This window comes from Pterocles gutturalis, unplaced genomic scaffold (assembly GCF_000699245.1).
Source record: "Pterocles gutturalis isolate BGI_N339 unplaced genomic scaffold, ASM69924v1 scaffold11371, whole genome shotgun sequence".
Taxonomy (NCBI): Eukaryota; Metazoa; Chordata; class Aves; order Pterocliformes; family Pteroclidae; genus Pterocles; species Pterocles gutturalis.
Window position 1 is genome coordinate 6257 of NW_010100441.1, and position 12344 is coordinate 18600.

The following is a 12344-nucleotide window of genomic DNA, read 5'->3' on the forward strand; positions in this document are numbered from 1 at the left end:
AGCGGAATAGAGCAACAAAACAACAATCTTTCTCTCGGGAAGAAGCTCAAAAGAATTTTTTCAACTGGAGCCACTTTATTATCATTCCATATCATGTCATTTTTCTTAGCTTTGCAAAAGGCACAATGCCTAACATTTTGAAACATTAGTATTGCTTTCCTGAAAGATTTATTTTTAAACATATGATTGTCAGGAAGATAGAACCTTTATGAGTAAAATTCATTGGGAAAACAAAAACAGTTGGAAAATAGAACACCTTTGTATTTGTAAAGTCAAACAATTCAGGGGGAAATGAGGTGTTTTGAAGAGAACATTGGAATTAATGGCCCTGGCAATGTTGTTCTGGCAATGTCTTTAGACACCGCCGCAGCCTGACATATTAATTGGCAGCACGCACTAGCCTGTTGCAATCCAAGGTTCACAGATAGTTCTGACCAGATGAATGACAGACGGGGTGTTAGTAGGGTTGGGCAAAACAGTCTGGACAAGAACACAAACTGCTGCCCAACTATCATGCTTAATTCAGACTGACCCTGTCCCAAGGTCTGAACAAGTTTGAACTACGGGGCGGGGGGGAGGGGGGGTCTTTTCCCTCTATGAGCCGCTTCCTAAAATATTGCCATTTAAAAAAGTAAAAGAGCAAAGTCACCCATGTCTCCACACTTTGCAGGCTGGAAATAGAGTAAAACAATAAGTACGTTGCAAGAGAGTGTGTATCATCTAAGCTTCCCTTCCAGCTTTGCAGTCCCAGGGACATAGAGAGTTGAAGTATTCTTCAGATGTGCAGCCAATTTTATCGTGCCTAACTAAACCAATCTTTTCAACACTATGAAGTTTGCTCATCGCTAGCTAATAAGCATGTTTTGAAAAGGGCTTGGTAGAGTCTGCAACCGTATCCCTTCCAGAAAAAATAGTATTATGTACTCTTAAATACCTGGTTCAGTAAACTGTTGTGAATTAATTGTTATCCAGCTTCCCTATCAACCTTCTAAATTACCTATGAACTTTGCAGTTACAATGTTTAATTATTTGCCTGATCCAAATCCTATCATCTTGCCCATATAGGACAAAACAACACTGGAGACCCTGACTCAGCAACTGGCAGTAAAACAGAATGAAGACGGGAAGTTTAGCCACGCAATGATGGATTTCAACATGAGTGGAGATTCTGACGGTCAGTACAAATGGCTTATCCTTATTTCCACGGTTGTGTGTACATGTCAACAGGATCTGGAGGAGAATCCAAGTGCTTTAGAGGCCTGTGAGGAGTAAGAAAAAAAAATAAGTGACTATGAAATAAGGCAGGAAAAAATGATTCATTGTGTGGTGTTTTAAGTCTGGAGGTGATTTTTAGCCATCTGTTTTGTACACTGCATTTCTCAAGACTGGACCAGGAATGTATTTCTGATGGTAAAAGGGAATAAAGGAGGGAAAGAAAAAAATGAGATCACACAGTAAGTCCATAAATTACAGACCTGATCATTCATAGATGATACATGCTCTGCATCTGTAGGAACTTTCTTGGTTTGATGAAGCAAGCATAATGTTATTTTCTTTCTCTGCTGTTGCTTATGTTGTTACGCAGAGGTAAGCACAAAAACAGGCAGATGTGTAAATGTTTGTTTACTAGTTAGAGACTTGCTTAAGAAGAAACACCTGATTTTCCCCTTCCCATCACAAAAAAAGGTAGAAGATAGGTAACATATGACCAGCATTCTGTATAGCAATAGAGGAAGAAAGTAAAAAAGAAAATCTGCATTGGTAAGTGTTGGGTTTACGTTATTAAGTAGTAAAAGATGTTTTAGAAAAGCTGTTTAATGCCTTGTGTTGAAAAAAACAGTTGAAACTCTTCAAGTCTATACTATGTGATACTGAATTAATAGAATAACTAAAACCAAAACAATATCAATATATGGTATTTTCTACAGCTTCAAGTAAAAAGAAGCAGCACCATTAACCTATCGTGAACACTGACTCTTTGAATGTGTGGCACCTGACATAGGTTACTGATGGCAGAGCAAGCTACATAATGAAACACAAGCTGGGAATGTTTTTCTCTTTTCTTTTAGGAAGTGCAGGAGTTTCAGAGTCTAGAATTTATCGGGAATCCAGAGGGCGTGGTAGCAATGAGCCTCATATCAAACGCCCAATGAATGCATTCATGGTGTGGGCTAAAGATGAACGGAGGAAGATCCTTCAAGCCTTCCCTGACATGCACAACTCCAATATCAGCAAGATACTAGGTAAGAATGATAGAGCACTGTTCTTTCAATAGCAAAACCCAGAGAACTTATTGACTGAATAGAGCTGAGCACCTGACACAACAGAATTGCTGTCTCTAGAATGTCTCTTTTGCTGCTTAATGGCTGCAGGAAGGACAGCAGTGGTATGAGCTTCCACCATGCTACCCGGTGGCATATACTAACCAACACCTGAAATGTTCTTGTGTCTTTGCAATTACTGAGATCATGGTGGTGGTTTTGGTGCAAAAGCATAAACTGAATGGACAAAACCAGTTCGTTTCATTAGGCTGTTGAACAAGCACAAAACGACTGCTGTTGTTTATTTGCCCACATATTTCATCTAACTAGATTCTATGGGGTAGCACATGACAGTATTTCATTTGTGCCGTAGCATTTTCTGTTCAAATCAATGGCCATAGGGAAAAGATCTGAAAATACATCCTTTTATTTTATACACTGACAATTTTAAAGATTTTTATTATGTTCTTGTTATATTACATTTCCATTTAGTACATGATCGCTATCACAAGCTGCTTTTATTCTAAATATTCTGAAAAGAATCCTGCAATCCAAAACAGAAACATCAGAACTAATTTCCATATCCTCTACTCTTCACATCCTAAGCAATATTTGTCAAGAACACCACCTACTGAATTTCATGCCCTAGTCTTGCAACTTTTCACTACTTGCCCAAATTTCCAGGACCACGTTCTATCCTAAGTTATTCCTCTGTGACGTACTGAATGATACAGAAGGTGAATAATGAGAATCTCTGAGGCCAATGAATTAGAATTTTATAGAAAATAAATAGAAAATTAGAAGGCAATTTTCTGCCCTTCTGCAGAAAAAAAAAAAAATCAGTGACCAAATCAGAGATGTCACACTTTTACTGATAAAGACTGTGTTACAGGACCTAAATGTTCCTCAGGCCAGTGGGTAAAAGCTTAAGTAGGGAACATGTTTACCTGGGCTGCAAGTCTCATTGATTTTGCAGACAACTCAAGAGATGTAGCACAATTGTAATGGCAGCATTAACCAGCTGCAGAGCTGGTAAATATGCTGAATTTAGACTGGTCAGAGGTTTGAAGTTTAGCTTGATTAGAGTGGTATTATGAAAAGTTAGCAAGGGGCAAGTGGAAATAAGATAAAATTGGTCAGAGAGGCAGAATGTATTGGCTGTGGATGGCAGATGTGACAATATTAACCCATGATTAAAGGGGCGGTACAAGATGATTAGATTAGTTATGGGAGCAGGATTAGAAGGCTAAATTGGTTATGTTGACGGTAAAATAACCTTATACTGGTTAAAAGGGATTATACTGGTCAGAGGTGTATGATGTGATTAGACTGAGGACAGGGCAGTAATAGTTTTGGTCTGTTTCTAAATTGAGAGTAGACCTGGTTAAACCTGTTTTTAAATAATCAGCTTCAGAAATCTACAAGATCATTCTGAATATCCCTTTTCATATAGAAAGTACAAAGAGAGCTTGATGTTTTCCCTCTTAACTGATTGTTTTGGATAACAACCTCCGACAGCACACTGCTAATTCATTCTGCTTAAAACAGGCGCTTGAGCTGGGCTGACATTTTACGCAGTCTCTGGGGATCCTGGTTGACATTTTAAAGGGCTTCTAAGCATTTTATAATACCCTAAAATCTGGTTTTAATAAGCCATTCTGCTGAAATTGTTAACATAAGGAATCACCTTTTACTATTTGGCGCTAGATCAGGGAGATATGGGGACATCTTTTTCTGATTAGATATACAGTAGTTGGAGTAAAATGTGCGAATTCATTACAGATCCTGTTGAGGTGACAGACAGTATAGCTGACTCCAAACTCTTTTCTGTTTTGCTGCCAGATACAGGGAAAAGCAAGGTCTGAAGCAGTAAGAGGTGATATTTCTATTTCTTTCCAGTATCACATTTAATTTTTTTATTCCACCTGTGGAATGGAGGGGGATGTCCTGACATCTTCTTTCTTGACAGAAGCATTACAAAGGTCTTCCCTCAATTGCAAAAGGCCAGTCTTTTGAAGTCAGCAGGGAGCTCTCTGTTAACTGGCGTAGGGTAAGCAACTAGAAGCTCACAGTTCAGACAGGTATTAGGTTCTCTTTATTAGAAACCCCCAATTCTTCCTTACCATTTTTTTAAAAGCATTTCTACATATTGAAGTCAGAGAGCTCGTTGTCACGGAAAGTAGCCTGGATGGAGTTGTCACTGATCGAGGGTCAGTTTTATAGTAAAATGAGAGGAGGTGCCCTTCCCTGCACTAGAAGTCTCTAGGGATTATGTTTGACTCTGTGGTATTATGTTTTGGGCATAAAAATTAGATACATGGATTTGTCACTAAATTCATCTGTGCATACGTTTGTCATCCATCTGTTCATTGCAACTTAAACTTGTGGATAATGATTTATTTTTTTTTAGTAAATGCTAAAAAAAGTGCTAAAATGTGTCTGCTGGACCCTATCAATTTAATAATGCATTGTTTGGATATTTTTGTAAATATTTTAATTAATTTCACTGAGAAATCTACATAAAGAGATTAGGAAAAGATTATGTTAGATACTACCTTCAGAATTTCTCTTGTGGGTGTTTAAGTGTGTGAATACAAACCCATACACATACCTATACATTATACAAGTGTTGGGTATGTGAAGGTTATTTTCTGAAAGTAAAATCAGCCTGATTCAGATACTCAGATTGAAAAATGTCAGTCTAATGGACTATAAGTTAGGCAATATTACAAACAGCTGAAAATTCTTGTCCGAGAAACCTGGCATAAAGTCAACAGGAAGCAGAGCTCCTCACCCCAGCTAGTGAGTGTGTGCCCAAGCACAAGTTCTGGGGCAGACATGGGGGCATCTGTTCTGCCCTGGACTCAGAGAGCTGGCTTCTACAGCCACACTCACAGTCAGTGTGCGGGCACAGCTCTAAATGCCCTAGCTCATTTTGGGGGCAGGAGCCATGTTTGGTGCTGCCAAGTCTTACTATTTTCACATTTATTTTCTAAATACTTCAGGCACCAGATCAGGGAGGATTATGCGAGAGTCCTGCTTGTCGTTAAGTATGCATCCAGGGAGGGGAACGGGTCCTTCTTTTCATAGTCAAGGAGAAAAGCCTTGCATACTTGACTCACTCAAAGTTTTCTAACACAGATGGTGAGCAGAAAGCTCACCCAAGTGTGTAAATCTTCCCCTAAAAAGAAAGATTTTTTAAGATTCTTCCATCACACCTTGTTTGGACTTGGGCTTGGCACTGTGCATAGGTACCTGTGCCTGTCTGTATGTGTTTATAGACTCATAAAACAATGGCAGATAAAGCTATTACAAATATATTTTGTCCAAACTCTGGGTATTTTTTACCAGTTTTAGTGTGTTGATTGACGATGCACATTCATAGCTTAGCTTGCCTGTGGATGCAGATTCAAAGATCAGAGTTATATATTCTTCAGACTTCCAAAATTTCAGATTAAGACCAATCAGAGAGTTGGTTGGATTCTGTATATTACTAAGAAGATAACTGAAAATGATAAAATGTAAAAAACAAGGGTTTATCATCAGAAAATGTGCCCTTTTTCAAAATTTATTTTGACAGCATTGTTTGTTTAATTATTTATGATACTTCAAAACATACTGGTAAATTATATTTAGTATATTTTGTAAAAACGGTAAAGTCATAGTAAGAGGAGGTATCACTGCAGAAGGCAGCTATTAAAAATTTTCTAGGAAGAGAGGTGAGACTGCCAGCATTTTTGTTGTATTGAGTTTTCAGCTTAGGAAGGAAAAACATAGCAAATGACATTTATGTATAAATATTGTATGTGTAACTGTATGTACAAATATTATGCATCAAAATTTCAGTTTTTATGGCCCTGATCCTGCAAAGACTTATGTGTTTGCCTTAACTTCACCCACTACTTACAGATCTTTTCACATGAGGGGGTAGGAATCTGCCTGGCAAGATCTGGCTGTAAGATTGCAGCAAGTGAGCTAGCACAGCAAAGGAGGAATTGTGCTGGAATAGAACATTTTCATGGCAATTTGCAACAATTGATTTTAATTTCTGCCTTTCTGTCTGTCCATCTGTCTCAAAATATATCTGAATTCCTACCTTGCAGGTCCCCTCACAGCATGTAAAGGAAATGTCAAGATTTGTTTAAAGACTGAGGTTTTCAACTGTAGTATTCATAAATAAAAACTGATTCATCAACAGGAAATGGGGCTGGGGCTGTTTTTCTAAGCCACTGGGACTACAGCAGGTCTGTGTTTAGAGGGCTCTAGATTTAGACTAACTTTTATGATTTTCTTCATATGCTAAAATGCCAGTGTGATGGTGTCTACAAGGTAGAATTTGAAAGCAGACCTACATCTGGGCATCTTCCAGCAGAACTCATATGCTTTAATCTGAATTCTTAACATGGTTCTACACAGACCTTATCTGTGTTTCCATCTTACGCAGCATTAATAGGTGTTAAGTGTTTTGGCAGTCTCCACATGTTTATCACTGTGTCATTTAGCCCAAGATCTAGGAGGTACTACATGTTGGTATGACTTTTTCTAGACACTCTCTTTGCCAGAAAAAAGCTTGGAGTAATTTCTCTGCAGAAGACAAAGCTGCTGACCACGATTCTGGCCGCAGAGGTCTGCTGTCCTGTGTAACACAGAGCCCTGCCACAGATCCCCCTGCACAGACACTGCCTCTGTATGACATACAAAGTGCCATGCAGGCATTTTAGTCCAAATACTAGAAACCACCTAGTCGTGATAATATGGTGCTGTGCCTAAGCTATATCTAATAACAACGTAATTAAACTGTTTCCCATTCCAGAACTAGCTGTAGGATCTCTGCATGTTACATGTTGTAAACATCATGAAAAATGATGGTTTTGACTCCAAAGTAATGTTTGCTAGAAAAGGGATGTCCATTGCTCCTCTTCAGAACAAAGACATCATTCTTTATAGTCAGTTACCTCTAGGTGTGAGGTCAGACTGTACCATCCTGTTAGCCTTTCACTCCAGAACCCCAAACTGCAGCTTGGAATAAAGATTCAAAGGGCAATGGGGAAAATGGTGTCAATAGTCAGAAGGGGCCTTTCAAGAGGGTACCAAACTGTTTTCTTTCCTGGGAGGGGATAACTGCGCTCTCTATATTGCAAGTCTTAGGGGCACAGTGAGCTAATACCAGCCTGAGTAATAGCATGAGCTAAGTATACTATGAGTAACCATAAAAAATGAAGAACAAGAGGAAGTCAAGTATGACATATGACATTATGAACCCATTAAATTGAGAAACTATTCAAACTTTTTTCCAATGGGAAAATTGACTATTTTCCAATAAAGTTCTCCTTCTAGGCTACATGTTTCACAGCTCGGACCATTCCTGTTATTTGAAATGTATCTTACCCTGAAGCACTTCTGTAGTTCATGGAAAAATAAAATAGGATAACTGGTTCAAGAAATTTTACTTTCTGTTCTCATATTATGTCCTTTAAGAAATATTAGTTTATAAATTTCAGCAGGTATTTGAAAACAATTGTAAAGTCTTCATTATTTCCTTGGGTCAAATATTCATGCTAACATAGGCAGATCATCAGAAATGAAGCCAGCAATGAAGCCGTAGTACGTCTCTGTGGAGAGGTGTGCCGATATCCCAGTGCTCTTCCCTTCATGACACATACTAAAATTTTTAAGTTGGAGCTGGCAGTGTTCACAAGGTCTAGGAGTTAAAACCCTACTGAGACATATGGGATAGTTTATAGCTTTTAGAGGCATTCCTTCAGGGTCTTTACAGGCTCCTGTACCCAGCAGCATAGCATTTATGATCAGTTCATATTCTGCTTCTCACAAACCTGGAAGCTGGAAAAATATGGTATTTGTCGTGAAAGACTAAGCTCTAGAGATGTGAATATCCAGAGTGTATGCCTTGATCCAGCTGTAGTGGAACACGGTGACTATATTGGAGCACATGGGAGTGGTGCTTCCACTAGAACAGGAGGTGAAAACAGGCCCGTGGCCATGGGAACGTGGGGGGGATGTAGCAGAACAGACTCTGTGTATCTAAGGGGTCTTCGGCTGTTCCACTAAAATACACTTCCTTTTTTTCTAAAAAACTGTGTCAGGGATTGCTCATTATCAGGATGATGGTTTTACTTCCCACCTGATGACATTATAATGTAGATAAGTTTCAGTAAAGTATTGAGTCAAAACTTCCAGTATCATCTCTCTCTGCCTCTTGGCCATACCCAAGAGGTTTACCAGTCAAATACAAACAAGACCTGACCCCTGTCTAGAAGCTCTGACAGATTCCCAGCCCAAAGCGATATGACTGTAGGTGTCTTGTTCTGGGTGACCTACTTGTTTCTCTGTCTTTCAGTATTTGTAGATGAGTGGAATCTCATTTTGCATTTTTTTTGTTTTTGTTTTTGCGGCAGGATCTCGCTGGAAAGCTATGACAAACCTAGAAAAGCAGCCATACTATGAGGAGCAGGCCCGACTCAGCAAACAGCACCTGGAGAAATACCCAGACTACAAATACAAGCCAAGGCCGAAGCGTACCTGCCTTGTAGATGGCAAAAAATTACGCATTGGCGAGTACAAGGCTATCATGCGCAACAGACGCCAGGAGATGAGGCAGTATTTTAATGTTGGGTATGGGACCTTTAAAAACTACCACTTATTTCAGCAAAAAAAAAAATTGAAGGGAGAATTCTTAATTTAGTGTGGTAAATGTTATATTTTATTGGCAAGAATGTTATATATTGCTAACAGAATATGAAATGTATACTTTAAAACAATGTGTTCCAAGGAGGAAGTTAGGCAGTTAGGGATTTTTTTTTTTTTTTGGCTCTGCTATATACTCATCTTGCAGCTTTGGCCAACTGTCTCATTTCCACTCTGATCATAGAAAAGAAAAAAAAAAAGCTTAAGATTTTCCAATGAAACGTAAGTCTTCTAATAAAGCCTTACAAGTATTACTTTATTATGAAGCCTCAGAGAGTATATCTGAATGAATCTATGGTAGTGCTGGTTGATCCAAAAGCCAAAAATACAAGTTTTCACTGTGTCAAGTGGTCTGCAAAATTACTGCTGAACATACTGAACTTGAGCTGGAATATGGACTTGGCTCAGTTAATCAGGCATGAAGTTGTCTGCATTGTTCATCGTGATGGCGTTTGTCATACTAGGGCATGTCTTCCAGTACAGTAAGCTAAATGCCTTTTGTTGAGCATAAATTTCAAGAAGACTGGTTCTGATAAACAGCTGATAGATCAGCTTGATATGATTGTATTAAAATCTGCCTAGAAAGCTAGCAAGTATATTCCTTCTGCAAAGACTCCTTGGTTTTGGTTACAGCAGATCACAAGGATCAGAAGTAATCAAATATTCTGCAGTATTTCTGTGTTCACTCCAGAAGATTAAAAGCTACACAGTGGTCTTTAAAAAGCAAGACCAGCAACAAGAACGACCCTCAGAAATAATGGAATTTGTGTTCTGTTTCATCTGAATTTGGAATAATTTTAATATTAACTGAGTTGCACATCTCTAGCTAATGGCTAGAAGTAGCAATAAAGGAAAGAATATCTGTCCAGCAACTGTTAAGTGTCATCAGACTGTGTTTTAAACAGCTACAGTGTGCATTGTTATAATAAGCCGCTCAGCAGAGAAATTTGAGCTGCTTAACCCTGTGGCGCTGGCAGGTCCAGTGATCCCAATGGTAAGCACTGAAACAAACACAGGGAAGTCAGCCAACATTTGGCATCAAGAGATTAAAAAAAGAGGAGGGGGGCCTTCTGGAAAAAGAATAGGTGGCAACAGAGCCCCCAAAACACTGCTTATCTGGTTAACATGCATGCTTCATCATGGGAAAAAAAAATTAACCTTGTAACAGTCTGCATATTATTTAGCTTTCCAGACAAGGCTGACATTGAAATCAAGACATTTCAGGAGATAATTTGCACTGGGGCATTAGACCACAGAACCTTGTGTGAAATCTTTATAGAAGTTACTGGCAACGCGGCCAATGACTGCAGTGGGGTCAGTGTTTGATGCTGGCAATCACAGCACTGCAGTTGCATTCCTGGTTTTAGTTCTCCATCTGCTGCATCACCCGGTACAGGTCATTTAGGGCTCAACTTCTGAACACCAGTCCAGCTCCTGCCTGGGCACAGAAATAAGTGATTGGGTTTACAAGAGCTGTGGCTATGCCAGCTGCTGGGGCATGCTGAAAGCCCATGTGAAGGCATCGCAGTGGGAAGGATCTGGTATTCTTTGCAACTCTAGGACTTGGTTCTTCCCTGTCTCAGTGTCCTCACCTTTAATGGGAGTGTGGCAAGCTCACCTCACTGGACTGCTGAGAGCCCTAATATACTAGTATCTGAGGACTGCTTTGAGATCCTCTGGAGTGGACATCCTATAGAAGTGGAAAAATACTATTCTTAAATTATTTAATATTTGAAAAGCGCTCTGAAAAGCACCATTTAAGTGCAAAGTGTTCCTATTGTTAAATATTAAAAGCAATTTAAGTGTGCTGAATCTTGTTAGAGAAATGCTGACTCCAGAAAACAAAAGCCTTCCTATTGAATTAAGAATAAAATGCAAACTAGATCCACTCCCTACTTTAAAAGCTGTATCTTCAAGCTGAGACAACTTCTACTTGTTTCAGAAACATGGAAATAAGAACTATGCAAAGGGAGGCCTTGCTCGAATGGCAGGCAGGAAGTATCTGAAAATGCAGCAAGCAATTCCAAACAAATGTAAAGCTGTTTGGCAGAGGAAAGTCTTTCAGGATCACTGTACTGTGCAAGGCTTACTGTACAGCCAGGGCACAGGCAGGCAGGGGAACAGGGGAGGGTTTCATTCTTAATTAAGAATGTTCATCTCAAGAGACTCTGCCCTGTCTCCTGTGGCAAGGCTTTTCAGTGCAGATGGACACACCGCTGATGACATTACAATGTGCAGCATGTACTGAAGAGTATTACTGCAATGGAATTACTTCATGCAGCAAGGAAACAAAAGGAGCATGAATTTTAAACCTCTAGGCTTGTTGGGACCCTGAAGCTTCTCAGGGAAACAAACACTGGTATAACACAGCTAGTGTTCTTGATGCAAAGGGAATTTCTATGGCCTGGAATAATTCTTCTTTCATTATGGTAGTCAGGTTTCCAAGGCTTAGATGCTGTATAAAGGCATCCTGTAGAGGATTTTCTCAAATGCCCATGTTGCTTGCTTGCTTTTTATTTATTTTTAAATAATGCATGCTTCCGTTTTAAGTCTGCCTTTTCACAATTTTATCCACCTTCCTTCAAAGGTTCTGCTTTTCGCAAGTGCTGCTCACTGTGGAAACTATCACCTTCCAGTGGGAGGCCCTTAGTGATCACCCTATAAACCCCTGTTGGCCCCAGAAAGCCCACTGTTTCTCTCCCTAGTGATGGCCAGCTCTCTGAACATAAGAGTAAACATTGCCTCTTTGGAGAGACCTGCCTTGCTTTCTGCTCATCCATTGGTACTTGCCTACAGCATCTCCCCATTCCTGTGCAAACCACCTAGCCCTTGTCACATCTCTCCTGTTGGCAATGTGTTACTTTTATGTCTAGTCCTGCCGACAGCTGGGATTATTTAGAAGGAAGATTTCCAAAATATATGGGTTTTGAGTTAGACCACAATTGAAAGGATATTTGTTTTTGGCTGGCAGCTCATGAGACACCCAGTTTACCCAGTAAAGAACTTTGCGTCACAGGAAGGCAAGTTGACGCTGTTCAGGTACAGATAGAGATGTTTACAGAGATTGGGTTTTCTTATCAGTGAAGTTGGTTTGGGCTTGATATTAATTTCAAGAGCATCAGTTGGTGAGTCTGGAGTGTTGATATATGGCTTGTCTTGCATGGGCCATCCAGGAGCTTCCTCTGCATGGGCAAGAGCACATGCTGTGGGCTTGCAAAGTGCTGTTGTACTTCCCCTCCCTGTAGTCCCTCAAGTATTCAAACTTCCTTTTACTTTTTCTCCACGGCAGGCAACAAGCACAGATTCCCATTGCCACCGCAGGTGTAGTTTACCCAGGAGCCATTGCCATGGCAGGGAAGCCTTTCCCACAACTGCCCC

General features: G+C 39.8%; 1 protein-coding gene across 1 annotated transcript in view; it reads left to right on the forward strand.

Annotated features, from left to right (window-relative positions):
• Positions 1-1065: 1065 nt before the first annotated feature.
• The window catches only part of LOC104466429 (transcription factor SOX-5), a gene marked incomplete at its 5' end in the record, with an annotated part of 11532 nt that continues 253 nt past the window's right edge, over positions 1066-12344 (forward strand). The window contains 4 exons of the mRNA XM_010079833.1: positions 1066-1174; positions 2070-2243; positions 8678-8894; positions 12256-12337. Of these exons, the coding sequence (XP_010078135.1) occupies positions 1066-1174; positions 2070-2243; positions 8678-8894; positions 12256-12337 (582 nt within the window). The remainder of the gene's footprint in view (positions 1175-2069; positions 2244-8677; positions 8895-12255; positions 12338-12344) is intronic.